General features: G+C 29.0%; 1 protein-coding gene across 1 annotated transcript in view; it reads right to left on the bottom strand.

Moving 5' to 3' along the window:
• slo (calcium-activated potassium channel slo) overlaps window positions 1–22,946 on the bottom strand; it is a 158,048-nt gene that overhangs the window by 2,895 nt on the left and 132,207 nt on the right. Inside the window, exons 10-21 of the mRNA XM_077433937.1 lie at window positions 20,653–20,805; window positions 20,422–20,577; window positions 19,425–19,537; window positions 17,371–17,529; window positions 17,211–17,287; window positions 10,012–10,074; window positions 6,730–6,765; window positions 6,415–6,559; window positions 4,097–4,165; window positions 1,065–1,236; window positions 760–984; window positions 96–173 (exon numbers count right to left, since the gene is read on the bottom strand). Coding sequence (XP_077290063.1) covers window positions 96–173; window positions 760–984; window positions 1,065–1,236; window positions 4,097–4,165; window positions 6,415–6,559; window positions 6,730–6,765; window positions 10,012–10,074; window positions 17,211–17,287; window positions 17,371–17,529; window positions 19,425–19,537; window positions 20,422–20,577; window positions 20,653–20,805 — 1,446 coding nt within the window. The remainder of the gene's footprint in view (window positions 1–95; window positions 174–759; window positions 985–1,064; window positions 1,237–4,096; window positions 4,166–6,414; window positions 6,560–6,729; window positions 6,766–10,011; window positions 10,075–17,210; window positions 17,288–17,370; window positions 17,530–19,424; window positions 19,538–20,421; window positions 20,578–20,652; window positions 20,806–22,946) is intronic.

The following is a 22,946-nucleotide window of genomic DNA, read 5'->3' as shown; positions in this document are numbered from 1 at the left end:
TCCTCAAAGTCGATCCGCGATCCTCAGACCATTCGATTCTCAGATCCGCGAATTCAAACTTTAAATTACACTAGCGATCTTTAAAAATTACAAACCTTAGCAGAAAGAATACAGCACATATCACAGAGATTGACGTTAACTGCTCGAAGATCAGCTCGACTCAATGGAGATCCCTGAAATTTACAATAATGCGGTTTTTAAATCCATTATTCTGATATATTTGAAGAAGATGGGATTTGATAAACTTTTAGGCTTGTAAAATATTGTTATATACTTAAGTTGAAGTAGCTAGACGAATGAATGCACATATATTATGTAAGGGAAAAGTGATTATTTTATTTATTTTTTTAAATTATGATCTCTATGGTATTACAGGTTATCCTATTACACCACAGCAATCAATGAAATAATAATATAATGATACTAAACAGTGCCGGTTTTAAGGCGCCGCTCGATGCGTCAACGGCGCTTTAAATTTTAAAATTAGAGCGCCAAAAGCCATACAAAATTTTAGATTAGAGCGCCAAAGGCGACATTTTTTTCTAAGGGTCTAGAAAAAAAGCCCGAGGGTGTAAGGCCAACACTGATACTGAACAATATAAATGAACCAATAATTCAATGTAACAGCAACAATGTATTACTAATTACTATTATAGTGATATAGAATGTTGGTACATTTAAACGACCTTACATATTGTTAGGGTTTATATAAGATAATAATACTTATAGATCTTCAAATATAACACATAATATACTTACGTTCAAAACAGATATTTTAGGCAAATTTTGAAGCATCTTCCATTCACGTCTGATATAATCTACGGAGCCTACGATCACAACATGTTTAAGTTCATGATAATGAAAATTACTAGCTCTTAACGGCATAACTAAATTTCTTAATCCGATGAGAGGTGAATCAGGATCAGCGAAGAGACAAACGACTACGTGACCGTTTAAAACTGTCATCGCTGCTTGATTACGATCCTAAAAGAATCAATCGACACATATTATACTAGATGCCATATTTTTAATGATGTCCGATTTTCGAATGTTGTAAAATTTACCAATATACAGTCTTCCAGGTTTCTCGCAGGACTCCAATGGAACATACCAGTCGAGTCGTATTTCATTTCAGTCTTTTCAAAGTCAAAATCTTTAGATTGGTCGTCTGCCAGACCAGCAGGCAAACTAACTCCGTTATTATTTTGATTATTGCCACTACTTCGACTTGTGGGCCTGTCGATAAGCAAATAAATTTTACTTAAATAAATAGAATACAGTTAAATATCTCAAATCAAAAGCATGTTCTTATACAATAAGTAAAATACAATATGTACAGATTATCAATAGTACAGTTCAAATTAAGTGATATTTATATTATGATTTTCTAAAATACAATATATATAATATATATAAACGCTCTGTACATATTATAAATAAGCAAAAGTGTATCTAGATATTTGTATATATGTTTAATAATATGGATATTTTTTTAACAAAATCATTCAATCAAACATTTAAGCGGTGATTAGTTTGAAAGCATTACATATAAAATTTGTAGTGCCTAGGTATGTATATCTAAATTGATGTTCAATTGCAAATATATTGTTGTTATAATATAATCTGAGCAATTATATTGTTGTTAATGATAATTTCTAATAGCAAAAGCATTGGAATTTTATTTTTCCCCTTCACTATTAGAGATATTAAAGCAAGGTGTCCAAGTCTTCCAAAATTTTCTGCAAGAATGTTAATATCTTGAATAACATTCTTGAATAACTTCAAAGTACACGGTGGATAATCAATGACATGGTTGGACATATGTACATATGTATGCATAATATGTGGCCATCCTCAGTGCTGGCAAAACTTGCACACATGTTCATCCAATGTTCGTAGAGTTTACCAAATTCCTCCACTCAATCATGTTATCGCTTTTAAACCATGATTTTGAAATTGGAAGACTTGGATGGCTCAACACACTCATATGATAAATGCCTTGTAACATATGTAAATGGGTGTATGTATTTGTACAATTCATTTTTAAATATAAAACTATGTATCTATGTATGTAGTAGATATAAAATTTTAATAATAATATTAATTAAATGCATGCACTAGAAATTTATGTATTATATTATGTTTTAAACTTAAAATTAGTTTATCACAAAAAAATTCACGTCTAGATTTCGAAAAGCATAAACTATCAGATGTATGTGTTAAATATTAACAAATAGAATACGTTATATAAATATTTTCAATTTTAATCAAAACACACAATAAAAATATTAAATTTAAATTAAAGCAATACACAGATAAGAGATGGTAGGAATAATATGTATTAAAAAAATCAATACGCACAATTGGTACATTTCGTGACCTTCTTTTATCTGTATATTTTATGTATATTATATTTGGTAAAAATATCATGCCATTTTTATAAATTGAAACCATCACAAAAAATATTTATTAATTTGGCGAGTAGCATTAGAAAATATTAATATTTAAAACACCCGACAACAAATTTTCACGGTTTTTTTATAATACCTTAATTGAAACCAAAAAATATTTACTAATTGAACCCACTTATGATATTTATTTTTATTAATTTTAAGATACATATTGTAACGTGGGAACACGAGATAGAGTATCCGCTGTTTAAGTGCATTCGGGGGTTAACAATGGAGACCCCCGAATTGGCCTAACGTGACTCAGTAAATGGCCGGTAGAACCGGAGAGCGTGAGACTCACTTAAAACTGCATGTGCCTAGATAATAGATACATAAACGGATCGGGGAAACTGTGATGAGGAACTTGTTCTTTATAAGAAGGTACTTAGGCCATATCAGATTTATTATGGAGCGAGCGCTGGCTACGTGTGGACCTCCTGAATCATTCAATAAACGCTGTGAAGTGACTTTGGCCTATAGGGCGGGTTAAAGGTTTCGACCGTTTCCCGGCCTATGGAAACTCAGTTGAGTTTGCAATGGTTATTTTATGTACGAAGAGGTTGAGCTTTGGAGAAGTGAGCTGGTTGAACTCCAGAGGTTCACTCAGGTGTTGGGTGCTGGTGCGTCGCTTTATATACGTTCTGGCTTGAAGCGTGCCGTGTGCAGATGCTTTGTCTTCGTTTCCAGGACACGTGTTGACCTGTTTTCGGGGCGCGTGTTTTATAGCTATGGGGTCAGCGCCAGGACGTCGTTCATTTAAGAATGCGGTCGTGTGCCACGTGTTTACGTATTTCAGGACATGTGTTGCGGTTGCCTGACGACATCACTGTTGCGTTTAGTTCGTTTTACGATCGAGCGTGAACTCTTTCTTCTGGAATGGTCAAAGGGGGCGTTGCCCTCAGTTATGCATGTTTGTACAGGAGCGATGATGATTGGTGTGAAATGTATGAGATCACTGGTTTTGATTCGCAATAGCACAAGTTGTGCTATATTCCTACAGGCCTTTCATTTGGATCCTCAACCCACCCATACGCTACAATATGTATGCATGTATGTATAACCAAAGTTAGCAATGGAGTAATATTTCATTTATTAATTTTATATGGTTTCTAGCTCAAAATTTATTACAAAATGAATCGAAATTTTACATAGTAAATTAATTTAATACATAGCATACTTTTTTAAAATATTTATAATGAGTTGTCAACTAATCTGTTAATATTTTTGGGTTTCAGCCAAGCCTAAAATGTTGTCCTGTGTAATTTGAACAAAAATATAAATTACTTAATAAGAAAACATATGCAAGACTAAATGACAGTTAATGAAAATACTATTAATATAATGATAATATAATATAAAATAAAATAATGGCAAAATGTTTTTTCCTGTATTTAGTATCATAGCGATAAATAATTTAAAAAAAAAATCACTCATAGTTATTCTATTGTAAATTAAAAATAATATGTATACAGTATAATCTCAATCGAAAACCAAAACAAAAAACAATATTATGCATATATTTATTATATCGATAAATATGAAACAGCTAATTGAATGGTTGAAATAAATAAGAGAAACAGCTCTAGCTCTAATATCTACTTTTGAAATGGAAGAAACGACTATGTAAGATTATCTTCTGAGCATACATGAGTTTTTTCACTTCGTAGGCGAGATGATAGCCCTGGTAGTTGGTGTCTTGCTCCGGCTGCGCAGGCCTGTGAACATAACCACAACTACTCTTGTTCTTCTGCTAACTTTTTTTCTAACTAATATATATATTTTTATTTCATTTTCACATATTGGTACACATTTAATAAGAAATCATCAAATCAAAATGTTTATTTTTTTTATAATTTGACGTTATACATTCACATCCACAGTACGTATCCACACAATCTCAGAGTATAACACTTTTCAAAACTTATTGATCCAATTCTCATTTCCTTTTTTGTTGTTGTTGAGTTAAAAGTTCAAGTTAAATTGCATAATGATTTATTTATAGTCGGTGCACTGTTTGAATCGTCGTTCCACTTAGTCGTGCATAGTCTACATTTACTACTTGTTAAATTTTAGTGCGTATACTTAACAACATACAGAATATTATTCATTATATTTACATCAAAAACTAACTTGTGCTTTAAGCAAAATAATATTAAAAAAAAAATAGAAATATTCACGATAGATTACATATATTATTTTGGAGTATTTGCACAAATTTGTTTCTAGATAGTTTTCTGCCATCGTAGATTTATTCAAGTACGATTTCAATTTCAAATTGATAAAATGTATAAGATTCGAATTTGTGAGAGTTGAATTATAAATTAATTTACAAAAAGTTCATCGAATTTTCACATGTGAAATTAAATGTTGTTATATATTGTATTATTGATGTTGATCTACGGATAGTGGACGTTTTCTGAGTTAAGTTGAGCACTGACAGAGAGATTTGTCTGAAGACATATGTTTCTAGTAATTAATCTGTCTATCGTACGAGCATTTTGTCTGCCAACAAATAAGACTTCTGTTCACAACAAATTATAATCGATCAAGTCATATTTGTAATGGTTGCTGTTTTTCAAGGACTCAAAATTTTATTAAATAATGGACCGGGAATTATACATATGTAAGCATACTATTTTATTTAAACAATGAGTTTTACAGTTTTTTTAACCCATTGAATGCTGACCAACGCTGATCGGCGTTTTGCTGACAAGTTCGTGGGCCTGCAAAACGCTGATAGGCGTTGTATATTGAGCATGTACAAAGTATGCAAGAATACTACCTGCTAAGCCTTTCCAGGTAGCATTAAAAAAAACTGCATTGAACATGTGTCGTGTAATCCGTGTCAATGTTTATAAAGACTGGTTAACACTGGAAATACTGAATTAATAACCATAGCAGAATTACCCGATGGAAATCCCTAACTGCTGAGTATTTTAGATTGTGGCTTGCATTTAGATTGTGAGCATTACATTTTAACAACAATGAAGAAGATGGAACTAATTTTGGATAAATACATTCATTAATAGACTTCTTTTGTTTATTTTATATTGTTGCAAGATATATTAGACAGTCTAAACACACCTTTACAAAACTCGAAATCCTCGGCAGTAGTTATCTAGGGTTTGTTTGGATTAGCTACAATTTTTATACCTGCTTTCTATTGGATTTCTAAATAATTCTAGTTGGAAATGTTGGCGAAATTTTCAGCGTGGTGGGCCATCAACAGAAAAGACGTCACCACTCAAAGGATTAATAGGCATCATATGAAACGACGAAAGAGCTTCTATTAGCCAGCAGTTTGGCTTAATGGTAGCGTATATATTTAGCACCACTGAGAACAATGGTTCAAGTCATCAAACTGCTGGTTGGATTTGGGGGTTTTGTGACACCAAATCGATCGTTTCTCTATCAGAGTTTGCCAATTTTATTTGATCATTGTTGAAACGGTTCCTGAAAATTGGTAATAGATCATTTCCTGTTGTCACAAATCTGTGTGTACATATAATTTGTAGAAATTATGCACAGTAATCTGAAATCTATAGACATCTCTATAATTTCGTGTTTATTATGTGTATAAAAATTGTAATAATAATTGTGCACAAAATCTAAAATAATCCATAGATGTCTCTATGATTATTATTTCTGTACTTCATTAATTATTATATTATATGTATTCTGATTGTATTCTATGTATTGTTGTATTCTGACCGTTATCGTATACTCGTCACATTGGAGCGATCTATAATGACGAGTGTACATTGATTGTAATAAATAAATTTCAACTATAAAATCTTCAGAAACGAAATCGGGGATTCGTCGTAGCATTTCAAGCTATGACAAATTTCGTGGCCAGACACCCTATAACCCTAGTTGTCAATGGACATATCTCTCTATCAGTGCGCACATTTAAACTTAATAGTAATTAAAATTAAGAAAGTAATACAAAACATAGGTAAAATACCTATTGTTATACCCAGGTGAAGTGACTGTGTCAGCTGGTGCTCTATTAACGTTCGGTTTGACTTTATTGACTTGTTTCGTCGTCGAATTGATCAATTGGTTCGCGGCTGGTGTTATCGATGCGTTCCTATGGTTTCTGTTGATCACTGCAATAGAAAGTTAAAATATTTAGCCGAAATCGAATAGTGTTTTGATATAAGGTGGATATTTTAAAGATTGAGAGAGTGTCAAAAATGATCTCCCATATTTTTTTAGTCTAAATATGTATGCACAACATTTAATATAAAGCAATGTAACACATTTTTGTAATACTTACGACTAATTTCCTCTCCTCTTTCTCTTGTCACCTCGCCTGGAAGTTTTTAGGGAACATTTAAATTTACAACAAATAACATTCATACCATAAGCAATTCATAAAAATAAAAATTACAAGAGCCACAACGACTTGCAATATTAATCCGACATGTGAGTATTTTTATTTTTTATGTATCTAATTGAATATACAAGATTTATTTTTATGCTACGAAACTAAATATAAAGTGATTTTAATGTATAATTCAAACAAAATTTTTATTAAGTAGAGTAAATTTTTTGAAAAATAGATATATGTACATATTTCAGAGTAATATCTCAACTTAAATGTATGTAGGTCTAAAATCAATTTAAGGATAAGATTGTATTACATTAATTTCATTTATGAATACACATATGTATATGAATATAAAACTTTTGTCATGACATATCATGACAAAAGTTCATCATAATGAATGATTTTCAGTATCTAAATACAGTCAAATACACAATGAATGATTTTCATCATTTCAAAATACAGTCAAAATACACAATGAATGATTTTCAGTATCAAAATACAGTCAATATATGTATATACGTTTACATATCTATGTGTATACTTTTTTATTGATTCAAGTTAACGTATTTTGTATCAAGTTAATTGAATTAAAATGAATAATAGATATGATAAACTCACATGAAAGATTAATATGTTAAAAATAAGGCAAAAAAATATAATTTTCTAATTAAATTTTACTATGAATTACCCAATTGATATTTTTAAATAAGAATCATTGTTAACTACTCAAAATCAAACTAATGTAGCAAAACTGTAATAGAAATACTATGTTTTATTAAGTTTTGTTAATAAAAATATGTATCAATTTCGAGTAGTTTTTGAAAATATATTTTTTTTCAATTTAAAAGGATCACTTATAATATGTAAACATATATTGAGAATATGTTTAGTACATTTTTTTAAAGTCAAAAATGATTATTTTTATCGTAAACAAGCAAAAAATGCAGTACAGTTTCTACTATGAAAGGTTATATATTTTATATTATATATGGTATGACCTAAAGATAATATTTCGAAACCTGTACTATCATGCTTGGGAAAAATAAACGAAAACATCATGCTTCTTTGTGGATATATTTTATAGTAGAATATAATTGATTGTTTTATATATATACTATTTTATATATTTTTTTGTATAAAAAAGTATGTTGAGAATGAGTGTGTATTGAGAGTTTATTTGTCACAGGGTGAAATGCAGATGATAGTATATAATATATATATAAATATAATAATCTACATCTACGACAAATGTGTATTTGTGCGTTTAGCATATATGGCATAAATAATTTAAAAGCTATGTGAAAAATAGTACGCATCAGTTTAAAAACACATTAAAATTGAAGCAAATTAATTGCAATTTGAGCACAATACGTATTAGCGTCGTTAGTATTCATATTTTGATGAGAAATGGCAAATTATAATATTAATAATAGAATGTTAATGATAGGGTTGCACATTTTATTAGTAGTTGGTAAAAACAAAAATTTATGCCGCAGACAGCACCGTCCTCATATGAGGTCACCGGCCCCCTCCCCCAATGACTATAATCACATTTTGACCTATGTAGAAGGTAGTCCCTGATAGAATGCATAATCTCAATGTACTTTTTGTTTTGTTTTCATCAAACGATTCTGAAAATATGTTTCCGAAGGAAATTCATAGACTCTATTAATACATTTTATCATCAGTAGATACGTCTATATACTTATTCTATGTAATAATCCATTTTTTTGTTGTGTTTGAAATTGAAATTGTTTTAAATACGATCAAGTAATTTTCAGTGAGTAATTTTTATCATATTATACCTGAATGTTTGATCATTTTTAGATCAAATGGATACTTCTTTAAGAAATTTTATAAATTCATATTGTATGAACGAATTAAAAATATAACATACGTGAAAAATAAGCAATATATTTTATTTCTTATGTTTAAATATGAGTATGTATGTACAAGGCATAACTTTTGAAAAAAAAAATAATAAGATTGTAAAATATTGGATATTATTTCGTTTATGCCAAACTTAAGTGTATATTTATTTTAGAGATTGATTTAAAAAAAGCCATATCATGCTAGCTTTAGCTTGAAAATTAGTCGCACCAACATTCTTATAAATGCTTTCGCATACAATGTCTTAAGGCCAGTTTACTTCGGAGAACTTGAAAACGAACACCTTTATCGATGTTAAGATCCTGTTATAATTATAATGTCGTAATAGAATCTCATTATCGAAGATGTTCTATTTTAAGTTCGTTGATATAAACAGTACATTAAAAAAAGTCAATCACACTTGCAAGCTAAATATTATATGAAACATTTTAAGTTTCATAAAATATTTAGAGGTATAAAATACCGCATTAACTCACACATACATACATCTTTTGATTCATCTGCGAAAATGTGCTGTCTAAGAGAAAAATCTATCTACAAATCTCATTTAATTAAACTATGTATGTGATGTAAAATATATATATAAATGAAATAGCCCAGAAACTATAAGAGAATGATAATAATATCTATGTATATATATATAATATGGCTTTATAGCAAAGCAATTGGACGTTTCTCAACTTCTATTTATTGTTTTTGTATTTTATATGGGGGGAGCATTAAAAAATTTCCTGGAAAATGTAAATAACAAGCAAATTGAATTAAGCACTTTATTCAATTAAGTTAAAATAAGTCACAAGGTGTAGCAATCGTTCTAAGCCTTTCTATTCTAACGATTCTAACCACTGCAATACAATGTTTCAAATAAACACCCATCGTAATGAAAGCTTGCTTAGATTTATAATGCTATCTACTTATTCAATGGGTATTCAATATAATTTTTACTATACGTAGTTTTCACAGTATGGAATTTTCCTTCAGAAATTTTCCACACTGTCATTGTATTATAAATACATACATACATGTAGTATTCTTTTTACGAATAATAACCACTTTCCGGGAAATTTTTGAACACCCTACGTATCATGATCCATTTATTTTATCACAAAACTGTGCTGTGAAACTTAAAAATATATGAGTTTTCGATTCTAAATACAGTATTTCAAATAGAATGAAAGCGATATTGATTATACATTTAGCATTTACATGTGAATTAAATCGAATCGAATTAAAATGAGCAAGTTGAGGCACGCCGCACTAAATTTTTGTGTTTGTAACATATGTATGCATTTGAGGAAATAAGTATAATCAGCCGTTTTAGAACATTTCTTTATGTACCTCTTACATGGACCTTCTTTGGCAACTCTGGCGGAGTGAATGTAGGAGGAGGGTGGTGATCATCTGCAAAACACCCCAGACAATATTCCAAAACACCATCACAATTGTTTGTTATATAAGATAAAGCATTCACTAATTTCATATAAGTATCATATTATATTAATATAATGGTAATTTATTGTATTTTTCAAAAGAACAATGTAAATATAATATATATATGTATATATTTTTAAAGGAATTCATCAAAAAATGAAGCTAAGTATACAAACCTTTAATTACATTCATAAAGCATTATTCATGTAATTAAATTTCATAGAGGAATAAAAAAAATTAGTAACGAAAACAATACAGTTCAATATAAATCTCGCATACATGCATCGACTCGTTATAATCAATTCAACGCTAATCAATTGACATATTTACACAAAACATTTAATAAATCTACATACATATATACTCGACTACAGGGGATGTTGCGCATAATTACAAATGTATGTATACGAAAGAATGGTAAAAAGTATAAGCAAGCATTTAGTATAATATAATATAATATAATTTTCATGCACATAGAAATACCATGCTTATTTTGAATGTGTGAGGATTTGAATCAAGCAAGAAGTTAAATATATATATTAAATTTAGAGAAAAAAAAAAGAAAACTAATAATCTATAATGAAAGGACTATTCAATTACTATTTTATTGTACATATTTTTTAAATTTTCATGAATTTGAAGGTGATTTTGTTAAATACACTTATACCCCAATGTACTGTAGTTGTAGCAGACAGCGCAATGGCAAGTTTGATACGGAATAGTGATAATAAAGATCTATGAAAGTTTGTTTCCGTTTATTGAATAAAATCATATCTATGCTAAACTAGTAAATGATTAAATTCTCGGAAAATATTTTTTATAGATCTATGCTATTTTTATAGATATGAAATTTACCAATGTGCAGCCTCTTTTGAAAGTACGAGGAGTATAAGTACAGTATGAGCAAAAAAGGAATTACTCATCCTTGCTAGAAAACTTGAGCTTTTAAGTGTTGTTCTGATTATTTTCATAAATTAACAAACACAGACTGGAGGAATGTTAAAAATGTTCATAATAAAGTAATGGTACCAATTGCTATCGGATACCCAAAAAATTCGAATGATTTTTTTTTGTATTGAAAATAATAAAGATTTAGCTCGTAGGTTTAATTTATAAAATGACTACATTTCAATAAAAATGTTCGACAAATGACGACTCTTTTTTGGTTCAGAGACGAGATATAACTTTTCTTATAGATCTATGCCCAGTGAACACGAATCTTGTAGTAAAAAGTGTTGATTGGCTCGAGATTCAGAGATATACATATGTGTTTTTTAAATCGCGCGATTTTTCTATATCTTGGTGTTGTTCGGTCGATTTCTCGAAATCTGTTAATTTCCTGTTCAAAATAAATATTGAAATCTATAGTCGACTATTTTATCTTTAATTTGTAGTACTTTTCAGCTTTCAAATCTCTCTAAGTAGTCGTCCAGTTCAAATCAAAAGTCAAAATTACGTATTTTCACTTGGGATTTTTTCCCACTGTTAATACTATATTATATTGAGTATTTTCTATTGAAAAATGTTTATTAGGATAGTGTTCTGGCCACACTATTTTTTGTTTTCGTTTAAAAGGGTTAATTGGCTGTGTGTTGAATTTTAAATCGGTAAAATTGCGAGTAAAAAATTCGTATTAGTAGAGCACGGATTTGTGTTTTTCACTTTACTTTTTATTACCAGATTCGTGTTCACTGGGCATAGATCTATAAGAAAAGTCATATCTCGTCTCTGAACCATTTTTCGTGTCGAACAGTGTAATTAGTAGGAAGTGGAAGCAATCGACATTTGAATTTGTAACATGGATTTTTACAACTTCAAATGCTGATTAAACTTATTACTCATTACTTATTGCAATGTAGCTACTTTAGGAATGAGACACAGGAACTAGAGTTTTGATTATTAAAATTATTTTTAATAATGACATTAAAAAATAAAGTAGTCAATTTGCATTTTGAAGGATTGGGTCTCGAACGGAGAATGGTAACGTTACTTTATGTCTGTATTTTTTGGAATTTTACTTATGGTGCAAAAAGGTGATCAAAATTGGTGTTGTTCTTTCATTATAGTTTATTAGATTAGTGCATAAAAATTGATATTTGCATGTGCTAGAAATTGATCAGAAAGATTAAATCCATTGGGTTGTCATATTCCAAATCAAAATATTATTCAGTGTTGTGTCGGTTGAGGCATCCCAACCCAGTGAAGTATGGACATGAGCCGCTTAGCAGAGGACAGTGGGTATGAGTGTATTACATTTATTATTTACTTTCAACACCACATAATACTTGTTCTTACTTGATAAAATGTACTCCTCGTCGCCTGTACGTTGAAACACGAATGTGTTCAGAAGAAAGGAGGAAAATAGAAAACAGACAACACTTTTGTAAAACAAGAAAATAGAAATTACAAGACAAAGTGAAGAGAGTGAAATCAAATATATAAAGTATTACAAAAAAACGTTTTGAAGAGTTTTTTTTTTGTTTTCTTTTAAAAGCTCAGTAAAAACATACAACATATGTTGCCCGATATATAACGGTGACTGTGAATATGTATGCACAAATAATATATATATATATATGTATATAAAAAAACGACAAGTATTTTGCAAATAAAATGAATACTTTCATTGAAATTTAATTATGTGATATAACAATAATCAGTCAAAACAGATAGATCACTCACACATATCACACAACAACACAATTCCTACTGACAATAACATAAATTAACGATAAGTCCTAATGCAACATTCTGACGAGCCATTCTCATCGCCAGATTCTATCGATCTGGATTAACAATTTAATAACCAGTGACTTACACCATAAGGCCACATAATAAATGATCCGACGGCTAAGAGTTCAGTCGATTCAACTATTTTATGGCTTGTTTGGATGTAAACAAATTCAAGCAATCTTCCTGGCGATTGATAATCCAAATGAAGTGATCGTCACTAGTTATTTTATAAACGCACATATACACACTCTGTGTCTACGTGCCGATTGTGCATTACTGGCGATGAGTTTCTAAACTCTCATATATTGAATAAATATATATATAGACATTTATACACCTCGACATCCCAAAGAAAAAGAAAAAGAATTAGGTAAATACAGGTGGGGTGGAAAAAATTAGACTAATTAAAGTATTTTGGAAACGAACACTTAAATTGAAAAGTTAATTAGACAGTATAGTATTACGCAGGTCATTTTGTGAAAATAAAAAAAGCTCAGCAAGTTGTTGCAAATTGTTCAGCAATTTTCTTAACATAATCTCTAAAATTCGTTGAATAATTTCTGAACGTTTTGAAATTTTAAAATAAAAATTAACAAATTCTGGATTGATTTGATACATTGTATATAATTTCATGCAAATTATCCTAGAAATGATTTTCTGATTTACAAGTGTACAATTTCTTCATTTGGGGTTATTTAAAGGAAAAAGTACATGTCCTTTGTCCTCAAATCAACCAGAAATAAATAGATCATATCCAAACAAAGATTTAACAAGTTTTAGAGATGCTAAGGAACGTGATAAGTTTATCTGAGTGACATTATCTTTAAAAAATGACTGACATGATGCTTTACTATATATGTATGTAGTTTGTTTTTATTTGGCTTCTATTCAATTAAAGTGTTCATTTTCAAGATCTTTTCGTCTAATAGTTTCGGCCCCACCTGTATGTATATATATGTTTAAAAAATGAAATCAAAATTTTCACTTTACTAATTTATGTATAGTTGAACCATCGAAACAAAATTTACAACATAAATTTTGGAAAACTATCAGGGGGTTACTCCATCTAAACATCAATTTATCTATTTAGCAATGATGATATAATATTAAACGCACTTAAACATGTTAATGATAAGCGTTTGCTTTTGCTTAGTGTTTATCTTTTTTTTTTTTTTTAATTCCGTGATTATCGGAACACTCCAGAACAATACACTGATTTCTAAAAAATATGATGATAGACATTATTGACTATCATTGTTAAAGGGATTTCCTGAAGATTTGTATTTGTTTTACTTTACAAAGTGAAATATGCTAGGTGATAGTGATACGTACTTGCCCTGCCAACCATCTGCACTGCCCGCACACCCTTCCTGAATGTTGCCACTGAACCAATAAACAGATACGTTAGCTGATATAAAAAGCATGGAGCACTCCACCATGTAAGTTACCATGCAAGGAGTAAAGGAATCAAAGAAAAACTTGCACATTAGGTCATAGCTTATTGTGACAAGTTTCAAATATTATTAGATTACACTTTCAATGATAACATATACATGACCTGGGTGTGTCACTGAGAGTTTATTTTTTGTAATATATACTTTTGTTCAATGATATGTAGCACTGAATAGCCCTGGGCGTTGTGGATTAAGCCTTTCAAGTAAATAAAATAAAAACAAATAACATATAAAACGGGTTTTAATGCTCGCCACACAAGTTAATAAGCGTTAAGATATATGTATGTAAATATTTGCATAGGTTTAGTTTCTGTTTCTGGGCAAGTTTTTTGATCGAAAAATGCGAGTATTGATTTGCTAGTATAATAAGAGCAGATTTGATTGATAATGATACAATTGATGTGAAAAATAGTCGGTTGTTTTGCTCTAATGACTGTTATACTCTGATAAGAATAATGAAAAAAATATCACGTCTCAATTTACTGTAAAAAACATGTAAATGATTTATTTCGCTGATCAACTATGTATGTATATTTTAAGAAAATTTGTTTATTGATATCAGAAAAATTTATTGTTAATTAGAAAAAAATAATACAGCATGATATATGAAATATTGTTGTTTTTTTTTTTTAATTTTTAGTTTTTAAGCTTTTTTGTTATATTTCAAGGAAAAATAATTTCATATTGATATTGAAACGAAAGCCAATAAATTTAAATACTTAATAGCGTAAAATTTTGCAAATAAAAATATATCGGCAATTAAGAGGCGATAGATATTTTAATTTATTTTGCTTAGTAATACTTGCAGCCAACATTTACAACAGTTATAGGCGTTTATCTAAAATTAAAACCATGAAACATTTACATCTGTAAGAAGTGACAAAACAATACCATCAGATTATATTCTATTTAAAATATAATAAGGTTGATTTATTATATTTTTGTAGATTCACAATGTCATGGTTATAATAATATAATAATAGACTGTTTCATAGTTTTAATAATTCAACTTTAAAAAAGTAATAAGTATATCAATATACAATTTCTATGAGACGACGCGTTTATAGTACTGGTCTAGCGTTATGAATAAAATATAATAATAACTGGCGGTGAACAAATTGTTAATGATTTTAATTACACACAAAAATGTGATAGCATGTGTGGAAGGTTACTGGTATATAGTATATATATATATGTATATAAAGAAACATTTGCTCATATATAGGGTGTTTTTTTATGTCGTACCCTCCATACAACCTCGGTAGGTGTTCAGACCCTGTTTCACCATTCCAGTCTGCATCATGATCATTCCCACATCTGCAAAAAGCCAGAATACCAACAAAAAAACACAAGAGGATAATTCGTATCCGTCTGATTTTTTAATAACAAAGCTTTATATTATTTACAATTTTTGAGATACTTGAAAACCTACTCTACAAAATTTTGGTTTTAAATAAATTCATGCCTTTGTCATTTGAATGTTATAAACAAAAGACTGTCTTGTGGGCCTTTGGAAATCCATTCTTAAGCGAAACATATAATATATATATATAATAATAATAAATTACGGTATGGGCGATTTGATATATCGAAGTTAAGTGCCCAGGGCAATTAGCGCTAATGTCAAAGTGTATATGAGAGGCCGTAAAGGAAATAATATATATAATATAATAATATAGGTACAGGTAAAAGGAGCACTTATTATTGCTAAAACATTATTGATCATATAAATGTAGATGTTGTTTTATATCCTTAATACATGTGACAATGTGTAAATACAACTTAAATTAATTATTCTGTAAAAAAAAATGATTTATGGGTGATCTAAATATAATACAGTAAATATAAATTTACATATTATGAAACTTTTATATTAATACACTCCGACTCTGTCTCCCTAAGTACACCGAATGTGGATTTTGCTTTCGAAATGTTTTATTTTACAAAAGTGAATATATGTTGTATATATATATATTGATTTGAACAAAATAAAAATGAAAAATAAGATCCAACACATTCTAAAAGAAAAATGAAATAAATCCATGCATTCTTGAAAATAATATATATATATGTATATATAAATATATATTGTGCAATAGGGGGCCTTAGTGAGATATCAAATTTTTTAGTCATTCCGCGACAATCTCAAATACAATCCCATACCAGCATTATCTATTTTAGTCATGCTATGGATATAGATATATTCAACTTGAGATATGAACAGCTTTCACCTTTGTCAAGATCAAGTCATCTCTCATGACTAAAACGCGATACAAATAAGGTGTTGAAGATTTTTTTTTTAATTAAGAAAAATTTAAAAATGGCAAATTTGCATTCGTGAGCCAAAAAGAGAAAAAAGGAGTAAGAAGAATGAAAAAAGATGGCACAGAGGCTCAGGCGAGTGATGAAAAAGTTAGTGATGAATAAGATATTGCACAGTACAGGACTACAAATATCTATATTGATAATACAAAGGCATTTGAGTATTGTCTTATGTTCAGTTACCTAGTTCACCCCCGATTTTCCTTTGTTGGGCGGCCACTAAAACGATCCGCAACAGACAAGTATTATGATATTGCCAAACTAAATTATCATTTCTGCTTTTTTTTTTTATTATCAAAGAAACTTATATATGCTTTGAAAAACATAATATACACTAATACTAATAAAATGAAGATCTATTATAATAAACAAATTAAAAAATGTTGAAGTTATAATATAAATAGATAATGAGTAAGTCGTTCAAGTACCTGATGGAATGAACATTAAATCGCTTATAAAATACAAATGAAATGCATCAGACTATTGAAAGATGTCTCGTCGTAAAATTTGATTAGTTTTTCAATTAAATATATTTAGAAGGGGTGTATATATGATGATCACACAACACTCGTCAGAGCAATATAGAATCATACTCACAGTTTTTACATTTGCATTTCTTTATCAACGTTTCATCCTTTATATCTTCGTGACATGCCTTACAGTAGAACCAAGCTCTGAAATATAAAACAGCATTGCAAAAATATGTACATATGTAAGACTAAAATAAATGATTATTTCTAAAATGAGAATTTCTCACCGCTTGACTTCGTCTGCAGATTGAGCAATAAAGAAACCTTGCGTATTGGCTTGAATTTTAGCACCTCTAGGATTTATGGAAATTTTGCTATCGTTACCCTCCTCGCCGCCTTTGATTTCGATGGCGAGTAGAAGAAGTTTCAGTTTTGTAAAACATAATCTGTTAAAAATCAAGTTTATGGTAATTCTTAGAGTGAATATTCGTATGTATGTATATCGTATTTATTATATTTAAACAAACTACAACTGTAAATATTATATATATATATATATATATATATATATATATATATATATATATATATATATATATATATATATATATAGCAAACATCGATAATTTTAATAATTTTATATAGGATTGAGTAAGTTTACTGAAAATAAAATGAATTAATAAAGGTCGTTCAATTATAATAATACAGTTTAATGTATTGGATAAGCAAATCAATAAAAAGCGACATAACTCTTTGTAAAAGTAAATTTGAATATTTTTTTACAATGAGTTCATACGAAGACATTACAACATTAAATTAAATGAAATAAAGTGCATACAAAATAGGTTGTGGCTATTTGCAGGTACTTTATTTGCGAATTATTCGCTATTTACAGGTACTGCATCTGCGAATTATTGGCTATTTGCAGGTACTATATCTTTGAAATCAGGTACAATGCATAAGAAATAATCAAATGACTTGTCTATTTAACGACATCAAAATGTGTTTTACAGTACCTGCAAATAGCCACAACCTACAAAATAATAGACTTGCATGCCAAAAATAATAGTAAAGTGCATCAAACATAGAAAATTGTCTAATTTGATATGTACGAATGTGTGTCTAATTAAAAACATTAAAGAAAATAGACAATAACAAATACATAACAGATTCGGAATTAAAAGAGTCAAGACAAAACTTGACAGAATGTGTATTGTTTTTTAATCAAAACATGTGTATTGTTTTATTACTATAAAATAACACGTGTGTTTCTATATTTTGATATATGTATGATTCTATACACAGATCATTCGACCAGTCTGAAACGGCTAAAAATTGGAAAACCATAAAACATAATGTGCAGATGTAAATCATCAACATCGGTATGTGGGATGATTGAACATAATATTTTGTGCATGCGTCTAAGATCACAATAGCAGCTTTCAAACGACGTGCTACACATTTCTATATGTTTCACAAAACAAATCTTGCATTTATGTGTATTTGTTTTAGTACGAAAACAATAAAATGAAAACACTATGGAATTAGGGATTGAGAGCGGGGGCATCTTACTCGCTAGCCTGCGGAAAAGTCATTCCGGTGAAAGAAGGAGAAAGGGTCTCTGTATACATCTCGCAACCTGTCCCTTGAAGATAATCGTTCTGCCACGCTTGCGTATCTGGAGACTGTAATAAAAAAATTAACAGATTCGAGGATTTGCATTTAACAGGCACAAATGATCATTTTCTTAAAAACCTTCAATGTTATATATTATACTATAAGAGAAACACGAGTTATTTTTTTTATTATAATAGTAAACACAAATTAGTTATAAATATTGTAGTTTGTGAGTGTATGATGTTTGTGTATGTGTGATTGGAATTATATCAATAATAATTCACACCCATGCTTGATGCACCTCATAAGGAAATAAACACTGATTTTGACACAGAAGACAGTACACAATTTAAGGAGAAGTTGTTGACGCAAGATATATAGATTTATATGTTTATAGAGTAGAACATCTATTTTTTTTTAAATAATACAAGCATTTTCGTATAAGCAAAATACAATAAATTGAAGCAGGACATACATATAGAGTTTCATCAGAAGTCGGTATATTGAAAAAGCGAAAACTTGTAACAGCCCTTTTCACAAGAATAATTCAACACAATGGCAACTAAAAACCCTTTCTAAATACATTAATTTTGACTATAAGGATGTCATTCATTGTATATTCAATAATAATTTTTAACTGTGGATAAGGACTTTAATGCTGCCATTTGTGTTCTTCTTGTTTCATATTTAGAAAGGGCATATTTTGATTCATTATCCGACTTACTCCGTTGCCTTTGCAAATGGCATGCCTATAAAAGTAGGGCTAAGCGTCTCCGTGTACATTTCCATTCCAGTGCCTCTCAAATAGTCGTTTGTCCACACTTGCATATCTGGGGACTGTAAAACCATACCAATATAATAAACCTATTCAGACACTGTTTTAAGAAATACATTTACGGAGGACATGTGAAATTTGTCATCATTAAATATTACAAAAATCAGGCTATTTTTTAATATTTATGTGTATGTGTTTAAGAATTTTATCATATGAATGAATTTCGACATACTAAATGTTTATGAATAAGTATTTGTAAACGATTTTTGTGTTTGTTAAATTTCAGATGAACTTTTTATTTTCTTCGTATGTATTTATATTAATATATATACGTATGTGGTTTTAAAATATAATAAAAACACACTCAAGAGCTAAACAATTCATCTGAATTCCACGTTAGTAGAATGTTATTTACATATTGTATTATATTTTGATAAAACTAAAAGCATTTAAATACACAAGTATTAAACAATTAGTATAAAACATGTGTTAGTGCGAAAATCCACAGTTAATAGCATGTATACAGTTATTGAATATGTATTTCCAAGCCCAATTTGCCCAAGAAAAGAAATTAGTTTATGGAAATCTTAAATTTACATTCCCACCACCAGAATGGCAGATAAATTAAACATTACATACATCGATGAAGCACAGTCGTCGAAGTGCTCTCATTAAACGTTTATTAGGCTGCTCCTATTTTCAACATTATAAATAAAGCGCATTAATGACAAATAAATATTTGTTCGAGCTTTTTGGATAGCAGAAAATAAAGCTATGTATACATATTCTTTGGTAATTTTATGTATAACATGTACATATGTATTGGAAGCATATCAAAATGTGTCGGTATTATACATAAAACTAAATTCATTATCAAATATTGCAAAGGTTGGTACGTTTGAAAGATTATAATGCAATTTTAGCACTAATTTCTGTGAATGCTTACTGTTTTAAAACTTCGCATAGCGAAAAGATTGGCCATCATCGTGGAAAATCCAGGTGCGAGGCAACTTTGAGCTATAAATCCTAATTTGAGTTCTGCTAAACATATAACATCATCTCCCTGCTTCCAGTCCCAAGATGGAATATTTAACAAATACGCCTGAAAACAAAATAATAAACGAATGATTAACAGTGTTGTAATTGAATGGTAATATTTTAAAGAAAATCGACATACTTTGTTGTGGTATTGCATTAATTGAATTATAACCCTAATATCATCTGAATAGTTTTTAATTGATATGACCCTCATAATGTTTGCAGCGTCTTCTGCGTCAGGATCTTGACAGTACTTATTAGCTAGCACGAGGCACGCATCCGCTTCATGTACCTGAAGAGTCATAAAATGTAAATTAATATTTAAATTATGGGTTTGAATAAAAATTATCAAATATATTACTTTTTGAAAATATTTAAAAATCAAAGAATTTAATGTATGTTGAATTTCTCAAGCAATAGGGCGCAATAGTTGCCAAAATTATTAAGATTATTTAATTGCTTAGAATGAATATCTTTGTCTATAAACTATAAGAAAATTAAAAATTACTTTTTTGCAGTGTATTAATTTTATAATAATAAATATCATTACCATTACTGTTCAATATTACAATATACTAACAAATCCTCGTAATATATGTAAATATTACTCGATTATGAAAAAATAAGTAATTTTTAATTACGGATAAAATGATGAATAATTATAATTAATGACTGAAAAATATATTATATAAACAGTTAATTATTAAAAAAATGACATATAAGCAAGTTAAAAGCTATATTTTTTCACACTAACAAAAATTTATCATTCCTAAACAAACAGTTTTTGTATGAAATGAATCATTTCTTTTTATCAAATAGCTACAAATAAATCTATATGATTTTGGGTAAGAAATATTCTCAATAGAAAACTTAAAATTAAATGCCATTATTGACTAGAAAATAAGCTACATGTTAGTTATCAATCTACGATTTGTACAAGTATACATTTTTATTTGCAGCTATTTAAAATCGAGAAAGCATAGAGAGAAGAAAGTTGATAAAAGCGTCAATCAGAATAATTATAATTTTTTTGTCATACTAATCTAAGAAAAAAAAAACGAAATGTGATCTACATATATAATGTAAAAAAATCTTAAATCAAAGGTGTGTTGACTATGTAATATGTGTAAAATATTGTGAAACAAATCAACTATTTACTTTCATTACTTTTCGTGCAATAAAATAATACAAATGAAATTGCCACCCACCTTATTTTTTGATTCTTTTAATTTTTCATATAGTAAAAATTAATAATAAAAAAAAAATAACAATAAAAATATTCACATATGCATTTTCTACACAACTCATACAACCATCCCACAATTCTATAACGATCAGTCAATAATATTTATTTCAAGCATGAAGCATTTTCACCTCGAACCTGATATTACACTTCAATCGATTTTCTTACCATTTAATAAGTGAAAAATAGTAATATGTAATTATAAAATGATGTACATATATATAATAAGCATATTCTAAGGTATTTTTCGCTGCAAGTTTTATTTATTTAACTAAATTTATTAGTCCGAAAGTTCTACATTATCTCTGAAAAATAATGTACCCCCTTAAGCGTCTTAAGTAATTCGAAATTTCGTCAAATAGTAGCAATTTGATTCCCGTACATTTTCATAAATAAGTTTTAAAAGTGTAATTAGCTGAATGAAATGGATTTTATATATATTTTTTAAATCATCTACGATATATGCCTTATTGTACTGTCTTGGTAAATTGACTGAAGATATACATATTTCAAGAGCGAATAAATAATAATATTTCGTAAACAAATAAAAGACACTTACAAATTAGCTAGCAATACATTTACAGGCATAAAACTGATCACAATATATAATATGTGAACATGGAGGATAAATAACATGTAAAAAACAGTAGCAATAGTTTTAGGTCGAACGTATGGTAAGTAAAATTTCCTAATATTTACTACATATCTGTTTTGAACTGAAAATTAATCGATTTATTCAAAAAAGGAACATTGTATTTTATGAATACACTTTTCTATAGAGCGTTGACCGAGCTTAATGAGTTCCTGTGTATCATTCATAGTAAATAGTAGAAAATACGAATAATATTGGGAACATGCTTTGTATGATGATTGTTAGTAGTTAGTAAGTCCGAAAATATATCAAGGGTTAAATTTGGTAAAATACAATATCATTGATTCCATTCCGTATGTAAGTATGTATGTATGATGATGATGATTTGTTAATTGCGATAATTCGTCGCCACTTTTGTGATTGGCGATCGAAATTGTTATTTTAAATATATCCGTTGATTACAATGCAGGTAGCACTAAGGATCATCAGACGTCTCGGGAGTAACAAAAGGCATTTGATAAACATTGCACGATAAATACAATCAACCACATCCATACGAATGATATATATAGTTTAGTATATAATCATTCTTTTCAAT

The sequence above is a fragment of the Arctopsyche grandis genome, chromosome 6, assembly GCF_051622035.1.
Source record: "Arctopsyche grandis isolate Sample6627 chromosome 6, ASM5162203v2, whole genome shotgun sequence".
Lineage (NCBI taxonomy): Eukaryota > Metazoa > Arthropoda > Insecta > Trichoptera > Hydropsychidae > Arctopsyche > Arctopsyche grandis.
Note: the sequence above shows the minus strand (reverse complement) of the source record. Positions and strands in the feature narration are given on the sequence as shown.